The sequence below is a fragment of the Mizuhopecten yessoensis genome, unplaced genomic scaffold, assembly GCF_002113885.1.
Source record: "Mizuhopecten yessoensis strain PY_sf001 unplaced genomic scaffold, ASM211388v2 scaffold4505, whole genome shotgun sequence".
Classification (NCBI taxonomy): Eukaryota; Metazoa; Mollusca; class Bivalvia; order Pectinida; family Pectinidae; genus Mizuhopecten; species Mizuhopecten yessoensis.
This window is the reverse complement of record NW_018405580.1, coordinates 63,548-80,690: the sequence shown is the minus strand read 5'-3', so window position 1 is coordinate 80,690 and position 17,143 is coordinate 63,548. Positions and strand designations below refer to the sequence as shown.

At 35.2% G+C, this 17,143-nt stretch overlaps 2 protein-coding genes across 3 annotated transcripts in view; both read left to right on the top strand.

Moving 5' to 3' along the window:
* LOC110449120 (tetratricopeptide repeat protein 21B-like) overlaps positions 1–8,760 on the top strand; it is a 50,689-nt gene extending 41,929 nt beyond the window's left edge. Inside the window, exons 25-38 of the mRNA XM_021495755.1 lie at positions 379–444; positions 664–766; positions 1,399–1,509; positions 1,900–1,981; positions 2,387–2,537; positions 3,931–4,095; positions 4,704–4,764; positions 5,512–5,637; positions 6,247–6,360; positions 6,600–6,653; positions 7,069–7,125; positions 7,542–7,662; positions 7,985–8,052; positions 8,666–8,760. Coding sequence (XP_021351430.1) covers positions 379–444; positions 664–766; positions 1,399–1,509; positions 1,900–1,981; positions 2,387–2,537; positions 3,931–4,095; positions 4,704–4,764; positions 5,512–5,637; positions 6,247–6,360; positions 6,600–6,653; positions 7,069–7,125; positions 7,542–7,662; positions 7,985–8,052; positions 8,666–8,743 — 1,357 coding nt within the window. The 3' untranslated portion in view covers positions 8,744–8,760. The remainder of the gene's footprint in view (positions 1–378; positions 445–663; positions 767–1,398; positions 1,510–1,899; positions 1,982–2,386; positions 2,538–3,930; positions 4,096–4,703; positions 4,765–5,511; positions 5,638–6,246; positions 6,361–6,599; positions 6,654–7,068; positions 7,126–7,541; positions 7,663–7,984; positions 8,053–8,665) is intronic.
* Positions 8,761–16,887: 8,127 nt separating this feature from the next.
* The window catches only part of LOC110449118 (VWFA and cache domain-containing protein 1-like), a 29,164-nt gene continuing 28,908 nt past the window's right edge, over positions 16,888–17,143 (top strand). For both annotated transcript variants that reach the window (XM_021495754.1, XM_021495753.1), the window contains exon 1: positions 16,888–16,998. The gene's annotated coding sequence lies outside the window, so the exon portion shown is untranslated. The remainder of the gene's footprint in view (positions 16,999–17,143) is intronic.

Here is a 17,143-nt window from a genome sequence, read left to right as displayed (position 1 = left end):
CACAGTTCCATCACTCAAATACAAAGACATTCAGGTACTCCGGTACTCAACAGACATAACATTCACAGAAATGTCACAGACACACAGTTCCATCACTCAAATACAAAGACATTCAGGTACATCACAGCTACACTCCGGTACTCAACAGACATAACAAACACAGATTTATTGCAGACACACAGTTCCATCACTCAAATACAAAGACATTTAGGTACATCACAGCTACACTCCGGTACTAAACAGACATAACATTCACAGATATATCACAGACACACAGTTCCATCACTCAAAGACAAAGACATTCAGGTACATAGGGATGCCTGACAGAAAAAAAACAAATAGAAAGAGATCTAGTGTCAGATTGGTTTGTTATTTCAGGGTTTTGAAGAGAGCACAAGTGGAACAGCCAGACATGGTACAGGCACAGAAACAGCTGGCATCAGAGTGAGTTGTTGTTACCTTTTATCCATAATTTATAAGGAAATATTTTTGGTGTTTTCATTTCTAGTTCTTATTGTATTGGTATCTTCATACAAACATATGAAATGATGACTTAACCCTTTCATCCCTATATAACTTCAGTAGACTCTACCATGCATTGATCTGGATGAATCCATTATGGTCTACAGTGGCAAAAGGGTTAATTAATGTATTTTGTTACAGTATCTGTGTACAGATGGCCGAGCAGACAACACAACAGCGAGACTACGACAAAGCCATCAAGTTCTACAAGGAGGCTCTTGTCTATAACGACAATGACAGCAAGGTATGTCACAGTGGGCATGGCATTGTCAAAAATCATTATAGAAAACAACAATAGAAGTGTCTTGTCGGTTGAATGCTGTCGAAGCATTTTATCCTCGTTTGAAAATCAATCTGAATCAATTAGATCATACTTATAAAATATATCCCTCATATTGTTTGGTTTACACTTTTAAGGGTGATTCAAGACAGGAATAAAATCAGTGCTGTTGTAAAATAACATTATCTAGATCTGATTGGTAGAAAGTCATTGATATAAATCAATATTGAATTGTCAATATTAATGGGTATAATGTTTTCTACATTTTGTGAAAGAGCAAATACTGTTTATACCTCAACGGCACTCTAGTATGTTTCACCAGCTGGGGTATAAAAAATACTGCTATTACCATAAGTTTATAGATGAACATGACTCGTGGCCGTGCATATTTATGCAGTTACAGGGGCTTCCCTAATTCTGATTCGTGTATAATTTAGAATACATGTAAGATGTTTTATGTGAATGCTGATCAAATATGGATCAGGAGATGGACAATGTTCATCAGTGATGAAATAGAATTTAGCTCTGATTGGTTGATGGTTGATGATTTTGGAGTACAAGTAGAAATGACCCAGTTGATGTTTGATTGTTCACAGGTGATGTTAGATGTGGCTGGACTGTATCTGACCACAGAGGACCTGGACTCGTGCCAGCATCAGCTCATGACGCTCCTTAAAAACGAGAAAGAAAATGACGCAGCAACCATTGTAAGAGTTTCTTTTGAAAATGCAGAATTATTTTTGGTGTAAAAATGAGTAAATCCATGTATTAAGGAAGAATTTGCATAGTTCAATTTGAAGATTTTGGTATGGTAAGGTATTGTATACTTTTGTGATTAAATACTTCCCCTAAAACTGCTTATCAATGTTCAAAATGTTCTTATTTGTCGTGATCATGGTCGTTCAATAGACTAATTTGCTTCTGAAAAAATATGCAAATTAAATGTTTTTGAATACATTGTATTAAAAGGAAAATCAGTCCCATGATATTGGTACATAGGAAACTATCCTTTATGAGTCGGAACATCATTCTTTAGGCTTGTTACAAACTGATGATTTCAGAAATTGTTTTTGAGATATTTCTCTCTGCTGTAACAGATGCTGGCTGACCTGATGTTTAGGAAGAACGAGTATGACTCTGCCATGTATCACTTCCAGCAGCTGTTGACAATTAAACCAGGTACATATTCAGGATATTTTTACCGTCACAGAATAGGGTTTTTGATATATAACCAAAATGTAGCTGTTCTTTTAAAATTCTAGCTTCATAAACAATCACATCAACATTTGATTCTGTTTTGTAAAGTCCTGTATGACAGAACTTTAGAAATTTAGGACTGAAAATCTGTAATAAACAAAAGAAGTATTGCCTTGTTTTTACTGTCAGTTTCACTAGATGTGGTGAAAATGCAAATATAAGTACAGCAGATATAAACAATCGAGCTGTCTTAATTGTAAACATGTTAAACACAGTCATCTTTCCTAGATTTGTTCCCAACTTTTGTTGTTTTCTCAGTACTTGTGTTTCCTACTCCAAATTGTTTTGTGACATAAGATTGAAGCCCTTTATTGTTTATTTGAACAGACCACTATGAAGCGCTCTCCAGACAGATCGACCTGATGAGAAGAAATGGTAAATTAGATGAGGTACCGAAATTTTTGGAGCAGGCTGAGAATGCATCGCCAAGAGCAACCCTTGATGCTGGATATAACTACTGTAAAGGACTGTATGAATGGTCAGTATAGAGATGTAACTACTGTAAAGGACTGTATGAATGGTCAGTATAGAGATGTAACTACTGTAAAGGACTGTATGAATGGTCAGTATAGAGATGTAACTACTGTAAAGGACTGTATGAATGGTCAGTATAGAGATGTAACTACTGTAAAGGACTGTATGAATGGTCAGTATAGAGATGTAACTACTGTAAAGGACTGTATGAATGGTCAGTATAGAGATGTAACTACTGTAAAGGACTGTATGAATGGTCAGTATAGAGATGTAACTACTGTAAAGGACTGTATGAATGGTCAGTATAGAGATGTAACTACTGTAAAGGACTGTATGAATGGTCAGTATAGAGATGTAACTACTGTAAAGGACTGTATGAATGGTCAGTATAGAGATGTAACTACTGTAAAGGACTGTATGAATGGTCAGTATAGAGATGTAACTACTGTAAAGGACTGTATGAATGGTCAGTATAGAGATGTAACTACTGTAAAGGACTGTATGAATGGTCAGTATAGAGATGTAACTACTGTAAAGGACTGTATGAATGGTCAGTATAGAGATGTAACTACTGTAAAGAACTGTATGAATGGTCAGTATAGAGATGTCGTTACTGTAAAGGACTGTATGAATGGTCAGTATAGTGTAACTACTGTAAAGGACTGTATGAATGGTCAGTATAGAGATATAACTACTGTAAAGGACTGTATGATTGGTCAGTTTAGAGATGTAACTACTGTAAAGGACTGTATGAATGGTCAGTATAGAGATGTAACTACTGTAAAGGACTGTATGAGTGCGAGCTAGGTCTTATATTTTATTCATTGATGGTATAGTTTTTATCATAAGGCTTAGCTGCAGAATGCTTTTAAATGTATAATAACAGATGATCTTCGAATGGTCACTTGTCCAAACTTAAGTGTCATTATTCCTTGAACAGATTTGTACAACCTGTTTATAGTGAATGTGTCTAAACTTAATCCTGCCAGATTAAAAAGCCAATTACAATGCTACAAATGTACAGTCTTGATGTCTAAGATTAAGGTCATGAAGATCACCATTCTTAGTGTCGAAACATTAAACTGCTGATAATATCTTCAGGGGGTGATAAAACAGGTAGAATATGTTCATTGTAAATTCTTACTTATAGAGACATCATAGTTTATCCCCTCGCAAGGAACAATCCTATTAACATCAACCTCAGTTATCTGCCTTTTGGGAAATATTATCCTAGGTCTTTGGGTTTGTTATAACTTTGGTATTGTTACTTGATAGTATCTTATGTATACTGACGAGCTGTGAAAGGGATATTACACATGATATCAAGCTTGTGTAATATAAGATTTTTAAACATATTGTTCATCATAATAATATCTTATTATCGACTTTCCACATAGGTATACAGGAAATCCCACTGCAGCCCTCAAATACTTCAACAAGTCGAGGAAGGACTCAGATTGGGGAAACCTTTCCATGTACAACATGATAGAGATCTGCTTGAATCCAGACAATGATACGGTCGGTGGGGAGGTGTTCGAGACCGTGGAAGGCGATTCTGCAGGGTAGGCTAGTTCAAGATATACATGAAAAATATTTAAATGGAAGTGATACATGGTGCTGCTTATTGAGACAAAAATGTATGGGCAAAATGTTATCTGTATATACAGAATCTACAAATTTATACTGTATGTAATATTGAAAATTGAAATATACAGTTTAGGATAGCTTTAAAACAACTACTTAAACAATAACTGGTTGTCTGGATGTAATTATTGTTGACATAATTACAAGTGGCAAATCCTAGCGGGTTTCATGGGATTTGCCAGAGGCCACTTGTAATTATAGCAACAATAATTACATCCAGACAACCAGTTATTTTTTATGTTTACATATTTTTCTTTTTTAAGACATATTCCTACAAAAACCATTTGCCCTGCCTCAAAATACATTTCAGGCGGCCATTTTGTTTGTTTACATATTCCTACACCTGAAACAGGCAGTTGTAATTATAGTCGAGCAGTTGTAAATTATAGCCTATATAATTACACTTGTCCTCTAACACTGTTGTAATGGGACGGCGCAGGGGCAAATGTAAATATAAAAAAAAAATATGTGACGTTTTGTCAACTTTGACATCATGCATGTGACTAGTGTGTTGTTTCTCCTTCAGGGCTAATGACAAAGCTGATAGTGAACAGATGGCAGTGCGTACCGCAGAGAAACTTCTCAAGGTAAAAAACTAAAAAACGGAATGATTGTGTGATTGCTTTTTAGGTCACCTGAGCTTTAGCTCAAGTGACCTATTGCTATCCGTTTTCGTCCGTCGTCGTCCGTCGTCCGTCGTCCGTTAACATTTTACATTTCAAACTTAAAGTCAAGTTCTGCTGGGCCGATTGAACTGAAAGTTGGTAGGAATGATCGCCTCATGGTCCTGACAAAGTGTTGTTATTTTTCGGGTCAATCAGAAATACAATTTGGCTGCCATGGCCGCTATTTTGCTACTAAGTTCTAATAGGCCGATCTCACTTAAAATTGGTCTAGGAATGATCAGCTCATGGTCCTGACAAAGTTAAGTTAACATTATACTATTTTTTACTCAAATTGGTACATATTTCAACAACAAAAATAAATACTATAGACTCAGGTGACCGTTAAGGCCCATGGGCCTCTTGTTTTATTTTTTACCACCAAGCATGACAAATGATGTTGAAAATGCATTCTGATATTGTAAGGTTAAATGTTCAGATTGTGTGAAGACCTACACTGTCGATGACAAATTTCAATTGTTCTTTCATTGTTCAATAATTGACAGATAGCACAGGTCAATTAACAGTATACATATGAAGGAGCTAGTTGGAAATCTAGCTTATACAAGTTAACAGGTTACACAGGATACAGTTTAGAAAAGTTAACTGTACTATATCAGGATGAAAATATAGTGAAATGCCAGTTTCTACAAATAAGTTACATTTCTGCAGGAGCTGAAACCTAAGCCAGGAGACATCCGCCCCAAACTGCTGGAGAACATGACACTGATCGCCACTAAACAGAAGGCTAATGTAGAGAAGGCCCTAAATGCCTTCCTGGAGATCTCCACTAATGAGGTGAGGCACAGAAAGCCACAATACTCTGGTGTGTGTCATATAGTAAAGTAGGAAAGATATTCTATAGAAATGATGAATCATTCCATATTTACTTCGACACAACAGCCTGTTTTTTATGTATAGTCCAGCATCAGTTTCACATTAAATAGTGCACCTGGGTCTTTATGTAAAGTGTTAAAATACCGGTAAGACAAACTCTTAATAATTTTAATTAATAGGGAATTAGTTTTACACAAATTAATCCATCATCACTGACTACTATATACCAGTAAATTTTTGCCTCAGTTTTGCTTCTTTTTTTCCCCCTTTCTTCACATGGGCATTTATCGTGACAGGGAACATAAATACCTGATCATGCCGTATATAGTTTCTGCATGTAAAAGGCGAAATTAACACTAGGCAAACATGGATTTTCACAGCGAAGGGCGAATATTTGACTGAGCAATAGTTTCTTGGTATACAGTAATTTGCTTTACATTCTTTTATTAGGAAACTGGAGGAATTAAAACACTATACTAACTGGATTTTCTCTATCTTTTATGCATACATGATTGTGAAAGAAATGATCACGAATACATAATTGTAAATAAATAACACATTCTGTTGTAGCGAGACCATGTTGGTGCCCTATATGGCATGGCAGCAGCCTACATGGTACTGAAACAGACTCCCCGGGCCAGGAACCAGCTCAAACGCATTACAAAGAATAACTGGACAATGCAGGCTAGTCCTTTTTTTCTTGTTCACATTATCTGAATTATAGGTGTGTAATAAAAAATAAAAATGCATTAATTTTAAGTCAATGTAAACAAATGTATTGATATTTAGGGTGTCAAATAGTGACACATTTTGTTGTGTCCACACTGGACTCATTGCAGGTGAAATACAGCTAACATTACAGGATAGGGAGTAAAACCAGATAGTTTAAAACTATTCAGTATAATTTGAAATATCTTTTTCAGGATGCAGAAGATCTTGAGAAGAGCTGGCTGTTACTTGCTGATATTTATATACAGGTATCATTCTATATCATTTTAATCCTTCTTTAATCTGTAAATCATTTTAGTTGATTAAATAAATCTAGTGGTATAATGATGATTGATTATAATGGAAAATGGATTGAATGGGCCCTGAGCATCATGTTAGTTAATATTCTAATTAAGAAAACTTTGAAAATAGGGGGGGAAATATGTGAGAAAGAGAAATGTATAAAATTTGAAAGATTTCTTGTTAACCTGTAATTGATGTAAAGATGTTTCCAATAGAAAATCTATAATAAAATCAGAATAAATAAGTATGGTAGCGGAATAACAAGAGGAATTTTGTACAGGTGCAACACCTTGAAAGGTTGATATAACAATGTGATAGCACTATACAGTAGCCATACATGTTACTGTACATTAACTTTTTATTATTATTGTTTTGTTTCAGTCTGCAAAGTATGACATGGCTACAGACTTGCTGAAGAGGTGTATAACACACAACAAGGTAGTGTATACCATCTGGTGTACAGGGATAGCTTTAGCATCACCAAACAAAACATGAAAAAATAACATACATTATATTTAGCCTTTACAATAGTATCCCATGTATATATAAATACAAAACAACCTTCATTAAGGAAAAGGTCTTACATAATGAATGATTCCGATAGATTTATCTCTAAAGACATTTTTTTCTGAACAAAAAGGTTTAAACGATACTTAGACAATAACACTGCATTAAGTGTTGGTATTAATATTGCCTCTGTATGAATTGAAAGGAAACAATTGTATCAAATTTGCAAAATTGGGACATGTAAAGATAATAAAAAAGCATGTAGTATTAAATGCCTAGTGGGGATGTACATTTATAAAGGGCTTAATCAGAACACTGTATGCAATGTGTGTTTTATGTGTTTTCAGTCCTGCTGTAAGGCACACGAGTATATGGGCTACATCATGGAAAAGGAACAGTCCTACAAAGATGCATCTTCTAATTATGAGTCGGCTTGGAAATATGGCAACAAAAACAACCCTGTCATCGGTAAGTCTGTACCTATCGTCGTTATTGCTGTTTTGTTTTTTATATTTTGAAATTGGTTGAAAATATGTTTGTATTTCAGACAGATCAACCAATAAGTGCATTGTACAATAATGTGTGGACAATGAGGGATTCACTATTTGATTTGATTTTTCTTTTCCCATAATTATCTTGTTCGTATCTCCCTGTCCTCATCAGGAAATTACTTGATTACAACAGTCAACTGTTGAATTTTTACCTGAGTTGTGGTGTTTGAAGCACTGTAGGATATCTTAGATAATACATCACTCACTAGAATTATATACATTGTGATTTTGTATTTCAGGTTTTAAGCTTGCCTTTAACTACATGAAGGCCAAAAGATTTGTGGATGCTGTTGACATTTGTCATTATGTAAGTTTGTCTCATTTGGATTGAAACAATTTGTATTCAGTCATTGGTTAGTAGAACTAGTTAGCATTTCTATGTTTCTGTAGTGTTAAGAGTGGTCACCCATGCCCCCGAAAGAATACCAGTCTTTCTCTTCGTGTCTTTCCAACATGCTGCTACATTGATAACAGCTGGATAGACTAGAACAGAATAAAGTGACTTGTTTTAGACAACAACAGATATGCTGTGTAATTCTATCCATAATTTGGAGTTTGATTTTGATATGTTTCTGGTAAAACTTATATTCCCACAAGTGTTTCTGTCCTCGCCAGTGCAAAAAAAAAAAGCAAAAACATTCAGCTTCACAAAATTTACAACCAAATTAATGGCTACAACTAATGTTGAATCTCCAAAATTGTTTTTCTAAAACAGAATATTCTGATTGGATATTGTTTTACTTATTGATATGTATGTAGCTCAATACATAATTCAATACAGCACATGAAAATGCACTGTGAGGCAAAAGTGCCTCTTAAGGCAATATACCTTTTTTCCGGCTTGTGTTTCCCTAGGCAATGCTATTCAATTAACTGTTTAGTCAGTAGTATTTTACTTTCATTTTGTGTCTATTTTACAGGTTTTAGAGGGACATCCAAACTACCCAAAGATCAGAAAAGAAATCCTAGAGAAGGCCCGAGCCAGTTTACGAGTGTGACACTACTTACAGTGTAGAAACTAAACTGTGTTGTCAGAGATTGTGTGAGCTGAGGACATTAAATGGTTACACTGGATTATACTGATTTAAACACGACGTCTTCAGTGGCCCTTATGATAATGCACACTGCCATTATTTGTGATACCATGCCACATCAAAGTTGTGGACAGAATTTCGTAACATTTGTTAAATTCTGACCTGGAGTGAATGTTTTTTTTTAAATTTATTTTATGTGTATGAAACACAGTATTAAGGATGTTTGTGTTTAAACAAATCTATTCAAATCACTTCTGTTATTTCCTGGGGAGTTACTGAAGGAATACAACATTTTCCAACACAAGTCAGGTCACCATAATTTAATGTTTTCATTATTTCGTGATAGAAATATTTTCACATTGATTCATAGGAATTTGTTTTTAAAAACCTTACTTCTTTCAATGAAAAAACTATCTGTATTTTTAATCTTGAAGTACAGCGTGAAACATGTCAAAAACACCTGAAGGGTGAAGATGGGGTCCAACGCCTTAAATTGTCACAGAACTGACATTTTCATGAAAAATGAAGTTTTCAGGGAGTAAAGGCCGTAGAACAAGTATGTTTGGTTTATAGCGGTAAAGTTGTATTTGTAACTGCTATGGATGCAAATATTCTGACAATTAAGACTTGTGTGTTATCAACAAATCAATTTTGCATGACATGTTGATTGTTCATGATTTGTTAATATTTCAAAGTACCTAATCTTATTTATTTGAAACTTTGAAAAAAAATCGGCAATGAGATCTGAAAATCAATTTACAAGGAATCTACACCATTTGTGATATATATAGTTTTGTATTAAGAAATCTCACGTATATTGTAATCTGTAAAATAAGATGAACAATGGAAATGTTACACATAGAGAAACAATGAGAATGCTATACATGATGTAGTGCTATGTTACTCAACTTACCTATTAAGTTATTATTTTTATGTAATGAAGCTGTTTATTTACATTCCGTCCATTATATATAAACATACATTCCAAAAACGTTTTGTAGTGTGTTGATATATAGCAGATCTAAATGTTGATTATAAGGTGTAGCAAAGTAAGATTCGGAATAATTTAATTTCATCTTGGAAAAAGAATAATAAAGTTATTTGTTTTGAATAACAATCTGCTGTCTTGAGTCTTGACCACGACTGTTAAAAAACAAGGTAATTCCTGGATCATCAAAGGGAGACTTTTAACAAGGTAATTCCTGGATCATCAAAGGGAGACAACTGAATAAGTGGCCATTCATGATAGGATTGTTTTGTGTTGGCAGTGTCTATTTGATAATGTGTCATGCTCATGGGTGCATATTTCACAGGGATTTGGAGAAGGTAAAATTAGCACAAAAATTGCATGCACTAGTGATAGCAATTACAGCAATGAATTATAAGTGATGAGACCATCAATAATCCTTTGTGCTCCACTTAATATTTCAAACATCAGATTCTTCTTGATACAAATATATTGTGATCTTGATATCCCTGATATGAAAATTATTTTCAAGATGATGCAGTCATTTTAAAAGTATGACTTAAATAAATATAAACCAATGTTTTGATGCTGTCTTGGTGATTTATAATACAGAGTAACATTGAACAATCAGAAAGCTTTAGCTTACCTGCCTCTAAGTGTGCTACTGTACTATAGGTCATTGTGAAAAGATATACTAGTGCAGAATAGCTGAAGGAATATTCACTGATTTTGATAATGAGCATCTCTTGACCAAGGAAATTCAAAGTTAAATGAATGGAAACAAAGGCTGTGACTCCCTTAGGGACAGAGGGATGGGGCCCAATAACAGGAAAGGGGTTACATTTTTAACCCACCATCATCTGATGGTTGGCTATTCAAATCGCCCTGCGTCTGGTCCGTCGTCCATCATCTGTCCTTAAACAATTCTTGTTAATGCTATTTCACAGAAACTACCAAAGGGATCTCTTTCAAATTTTATCCGTAGGTTTACTTTTGAGACTGATCAGATAAACAAAATAGCTGACAGGCAGCCATCTTGGATTTTGACAGTGAAGGTTTGTTATGGATATTTCTCAGGAGGTACTGGAGGGATCTTTCTCAAATTTGACATGTAGATTCCCCTTGGTCCCTAGTTGTGCATGTTTACCTTTGAGACAGATCAGATAAACAAAATTGCCGACAGGCAGCCATCATGAATTTTGACTGTAAAGGTTAGTTGTCACTATTTCTCAATTAGTACTGGAGAGATCTTAATCAAATTTGATATGTAGGTTCGCCTTGGTCCCTAGTTGTTCATGTTTTCTTTTGAGACTGATCTGATAAATAAAATGGCCGACAGGCTGCCATCTTGGATTTTGTCATTGAAGGTTTGTTATAGCTATTTTTCAGGATTAATTGCATGTTTTATTTTGAGACTGATCATATAAACAAAATGGCCGAAGGAAGAACTTAACAGATCTTTCTCATATTGCAATGTTCAGTTCTATTTCTTTCACATTAAGAATTATACTAGTAAATATGTGGAATGACAAGCTCACTTTGAAAGTTGTCTTTTATACACAGGGATAAGTTAAGTCCAAAAGTTACCTCATGGTGCATTTACTGTTAACATGACTCGATCATACAGATAAGAGAAAGGAAGAGAAAATATTAAACTGACAAAGAACTAATGAAGATGGTACAATGGTGGGCGCCAAGACCCCTCTGGGATCTGTTGTTAAGGTGAAGAGAACTACCGTCAAGTTATAATATAATTATTGGCATTATTATGGAATATTTAAGTAAGATTTTACAGATATATCCTACATAAAACACATCTTGTGATACATTTTACACATAATCTAAGTATTTGGATAAAAAAAATAAACTTAGGGGTCAAACCCGAGGAATACCCACTGTGGATTCTACTTTTTACTTTTATTTTCTTTCGCAGAATTGTAAATTGAAAAGTATCGAAATGAAAAATGAATGCCATACCAAGGGAAGTAACTCAGAAAAACTCATTTATGTTGCTTTGTCGTCTGTATACAATACAAGAGGGGGTCAGTCTTGTATAAATTGGTATAAATGATAACATGGCCACCTCTCTAAGAACTCTTTCAAGTAATCTAACCTATTTATTATGAAACATCCCTGAAACAGCGGGAACGGGGCAAGGGTTAATAGTATATAGATAAATTAAGGCGGTGATTTCTGGGACACAGATATTTGAGTTATGGACTCACGTTTTTCCCCAAAGGACTAGCTCACGTTTTAAAAACTCACTATATCTTCTGGTAAAGAGACCTGGCAACATGAAAAAGATGTTCAGGACCCCTTTGAAAAACTCAAAATCTTGGGGAATGATGACTGGGCAGAATAGGGAAAGAGAATTGAAAGTTTGAAGGACTCCTCCGTAAGTATGTGTGAAATAGTCAAATCTTCAAAAAATCACCCAGTTATTTGCCCACCTTGAATAATTTTTCTTCAAAAACCGAAGTCGCACAATATCCCCATTTATGTACAGGTAGGGCTGTATATATTGTCCAACACTTTACGTCCCCCCACTGAACCTTCATTGTTATTACCGATATATCAAATATTGTAAACAGACCTGTCGAGATTGAGCTCAATAGCGAGTTTTTTTCTAAAAATGTTTAAATAGTCCATTTGGTTGTTTGGTGACGCCTTTCCCCCACAGTGCTGTTGTGTTACCAACTCGGCTATTCCTGTATTCAACAGCTTTCTCCTCCAACACGTAAAGACAGTTCGTCTTTGATTTGTGGAGATTGAAAAACCTAAATATTCTGTTCCTACATATAACGTGAAAAACCCTTTGCAAGACCATGACATGTTAAACGTTATATTTACTGGATATTTAATGAAAATATTATGCATTTATTATTATTTGAAACATTTAACGGCATTAAATGCATTCAGCTGTTTACTGAACTAAACATTAACCAGAATATCCCCTGAAAGTGATAAGCTAGACTGGCCACCGTCTCTAGAATATTGAATTATTAAGAAACAAGTTTAACTCAAAAATGTTTGATCACTTGGATGTCTGATTCAGCTAGTAGTAAAATGCAGCTGAGGAATTCTTCATAAAAACTTCGGGGATGGTAGTCAGTCTAGTGATCAGCATACATTCTCCATTCTCAGGTCTCGGCCCCATTATTCTTTTTATAGAAGAAAGCGTTAAGTGTCGATTTTCGATTCAATGTACGTGTTCCTGTGTCACTCAAATCTACATTTGCCTATCCCCTGAACTTTTGATAAAATTGCCGACCCAATGATGTTAAATTATGAGCTTCTATATATATATACAGACAATCATTCGGGATGGCATTTTACCTTTTTGTTGAGGAATTTTTATAACAAAATGTATAAAAGAAATATTGAAAACTACATCTGATCTATAGATATTACTCAGGAAAACTGAATTAAATTCTTTAGTTAATAAAGAACATACTGTATTTTACTCCATTAACGAAAAGTATTAGGAAACTATTTGACAAATTACCTTTTCAAACACATTTCTACAGGGATTGCTTCCCCTTGCCCATATTCAAAATATTGATAGTCTTAAAGACCATCCTCGATATCCAGGGGTTACGCTCACTTTTGCTCTCTGCCCCCCCTGGAATCATCCTCAATATCCAGGGGTTACGCTCACTTTCGCTCTCTACACCCCTGGAATATGTCAAAAAATATTTGAAGGCACGAAGCTAGCTGTTTGATTACAGGTCTCGGGTAAAGAAAAAAATGACTTATCGCTAGGCTGATACCTGTCCTTTGAAGATTACAAAGGAGAGACGCCCGACTTCAAAGCCTGTCAATTTTTACCGTTACGTGACCGCGAGATTCATTTGATGTACATCAAAGGATCAAACTCGTCTTCTTGTCTCATCAACAAGGTGGCGCACACCAAGCCTTCAATTTTGCTATGACATATTCTAGGGGTGCAGAGAGCGAAAGTGAGCGTAATCCCTAGATATCGAGGATGGTTAAAGACAGGCGCGAAAGCCACAAGTATATCAAGTTTAGTGAGCATGGGTGAAATTTTATTTAGTTTTTGTGTATTATCTTAGCTGTCAGATGCAGGTTAGTCCGCATCTCATTCCAGGGATGTATGCTTTCGATGTTGTTGTGTGACAAGGGTTCCCAGAGTGTCATAGCTTTTAGAACTATAGATAGTATACCTATCATCGAACGACATTAATTACGAAAAATGAAGTTGTTTTAAGTTTAAGGAAAATGACAAAGTAGTTAAATGGCGTAAAATGAAAATAAAAATTGTTTGATTATATATTCGTTCGGTAGAACTGATGTACACCACATGCGAGTTAAATCAAATGACAAAAAATGAACTTGGACTCGTAATTATCACGACAATGTGTAAATGTCCAAAAACCGCCTGTTTTCGTGCTGGTCATATGACTGCCTGGGAAATTAACAAAACGCTGACGGAAAAAAATATCGCGATCAAGTTTAACAATAGATTCCTTCCCAATACCAATTTATTATGTATATCGTTGTTTAAATCTAAAGTTATCAAGGTACATGTACTACCTCTGACTTTTGATGAAATTTTTAATTTGAAAGCTATTGATGTTGTTAAGAGATAACACGTAATATTGAACATGAAATACGTGTTTGTATCCTGTTCTAGATATGTCGTACGTATATGTAATGTATACGTCTCTGATGATCAGGTGACATCACCTTTTGAAGGAGAGATTTTCTAGAAAGCAGGGACTGGAACGCTATCACAGTAATGTTAAAGTTTACCTGTGTGACAGTTTGCCATCGAAGATATTATATACATAGTATCTATTCATCATTGATTCATGATATAAAAATCCATTGGTGTCCATGATATAGCCTTGTAAATAAAATAAAAGATGGGCAATTCGTTACATGAATAAGTATGTGATGGTGGTACAACGCCTATACTAAGATCGTTGTAAGATCGCGGTCACTATTATGTATAGGGGTCTATATATAATAAACAAACCACAATCTACCGTTACTTAGGATTATATTTAGTATGCTTCAAACCTAAATCACTCAACCGTAAGCAGACGAAACCCTGCTATCCCCACAGTGTGATATATAATCTGCTTTATTATCTACACCTGAACAGACATGAACAGTACAAGTGTTAACTATGCCAAGTCTCATAGGCCTTAGTACGATATATATATACAGAGACGTGAATGCACCTTATTAAACAAACTCATCTTATAATTATAATTATTCCCATGCGTCATAATAATTTGGATGATTACTGTGACCACTAAAACACTAAATAGTACAACAGTATGCCCGCACACTGAGGTAGACAACATGTACCGAGGCAGTGTATCTGACTGGAGAGGGAGGTGTGCAGCAATTCACAGAAGAGAAGTTAAAGATAACATCTTGTTGTACAGGTCATCATAACTACAAGTAAACACGCCAACGGAAGATTTCGGAAACAATCATTCATTGGCTGTAACAGAGACGTATAATATTTCTAACCAGGAAATTAAAATGAGGTTGTTACAATACCTGCAAAGTTTGATAATTGAGCTCTGAAAATACACTTTAAAATAACCATGTGAAAATGGCGGCTGTGATGTGCGAGAGTTAATTCCTTTCATGACACCGGCACTCCTTTCTCGTTCATCTTTTTATTTCAAAAACGTATTCAGATATAACATTATATTTCTAACCAGCTTCTTTATATGATCCATATATCTAGGATAAGTGACATGTTGACACGAACTAACGAATACACGATCGAACTCTCACACAGGTAACTCACTGACCAGACTATCGTCACCAGGTCGATAAGCTGTCAAAACAAACACTCGTAGATCATGCGTGATTTTGCGAGATCAGCGAGAGTTGCCAATCTCTGTATTTATATGTCTCTGGCTGTAAATACGTTACCTTTGTCAGAGAAACAACCATTTATAATATAAATGACAGCCCTATAACTGCATCAATGAGACAAACTGCATAGTTTATATTGCTATCTTGTTGTTTATAACACTAACACAATGGAATGGAAACTTGTTGGATAAAAGAAACACGAATATTTAACCTTTTCAGAACACTGAACTAATAAATGTTGGTTGGATGCGTATTACTTAAATAGATACATGGTCAAAGAAGTAATAACGACAGTGCAGACAAAGGAATTTGTCCAATTTTCAGGGCAAGTACCTCCCTATTACAATCACCTCTATATAGGCTCACCAGGGGAAATATTTGTTTTTGTCGACAGGACAAGAACACAACTTTAACATATATTTATGTTGTTTTGTTGTCTTGGCAACTTAAATAAGCAACCTCTAAAGAGGTGAAATACTAGAGAAGTACTAAGGAACTCTTCTGTCAATTCTTTTATATTTAAACATCACAAGGACTTTGGATGTTTTTTGCGTATGTATATATATCTATACAACTACAGAGTTTGTCCTTGCGTCTAAATGTCCAATGAATGTCATCGAACATAACACATGGTTTATGTCATCGAACATAACACATGGTTTATGTCATCGAACATAACACATGGTTTATGTCATCGAACATAACACATGGTTTTGACAAAGGTAACATGCACAAATTTACAGACAATCAATTTGGAATAAAAAAAATTGGGAATGCAAATTAATTGATTAACAGTTTTTTTTTTTATATCTGGAATAATCTAGTACCTTTCTGGTCTTCCATGTAAAAAGTATGTTATCTTCAGTCTATGTGTGTAAACATACACGACAGTGATCACACAGACACTCTAATTACATTTTTACGAATTCCTCCCCTCGCCTCTCTCCAGCTAGTCTACCGGTACCCGGCGTTGATACACACTATGACCGCTGCCTTACGTCAATCAAAGACAATGCTAGAAAACAATATCTGTCACGTATGCTTTATCTAATTCTGACTATAGCTATACTTGTAAGATCATAGTATGTAGACCGTATGTATCCGTTGCTGATTATATATGTGACGTTGAAATATTAAAACGACTATTGATTTCCAGGTGATAATGGAAATTAACCTCACGGATCTTGTTTATTTCACAATCCTATGTGTAACAGGTTTGATAGTGGAATATTTCGACGTAATTTAAAATGTGTCACACTGTGTAGGGAAAACCCGATGGTGTGCAACCGACCGTGTCGGGACCCAAAGGTGTGCCATGGTTTACGTATATATGTAGAGGACTACACCTGTGCTCGGTTTTGCTGTTTACGAACTGTCACTGACTATACAGGTGAGTAGGGATGTTGATATCACAGACAGATGATACAATCCTTAGGCATGTACGGGTGATGGGGCTGGGGTGTCGGTATGTCGGGTATGTCATTGTAACGAACGATCTACTGATTCAGTGGCGGAACCAAATTTCCGGGGGGGGG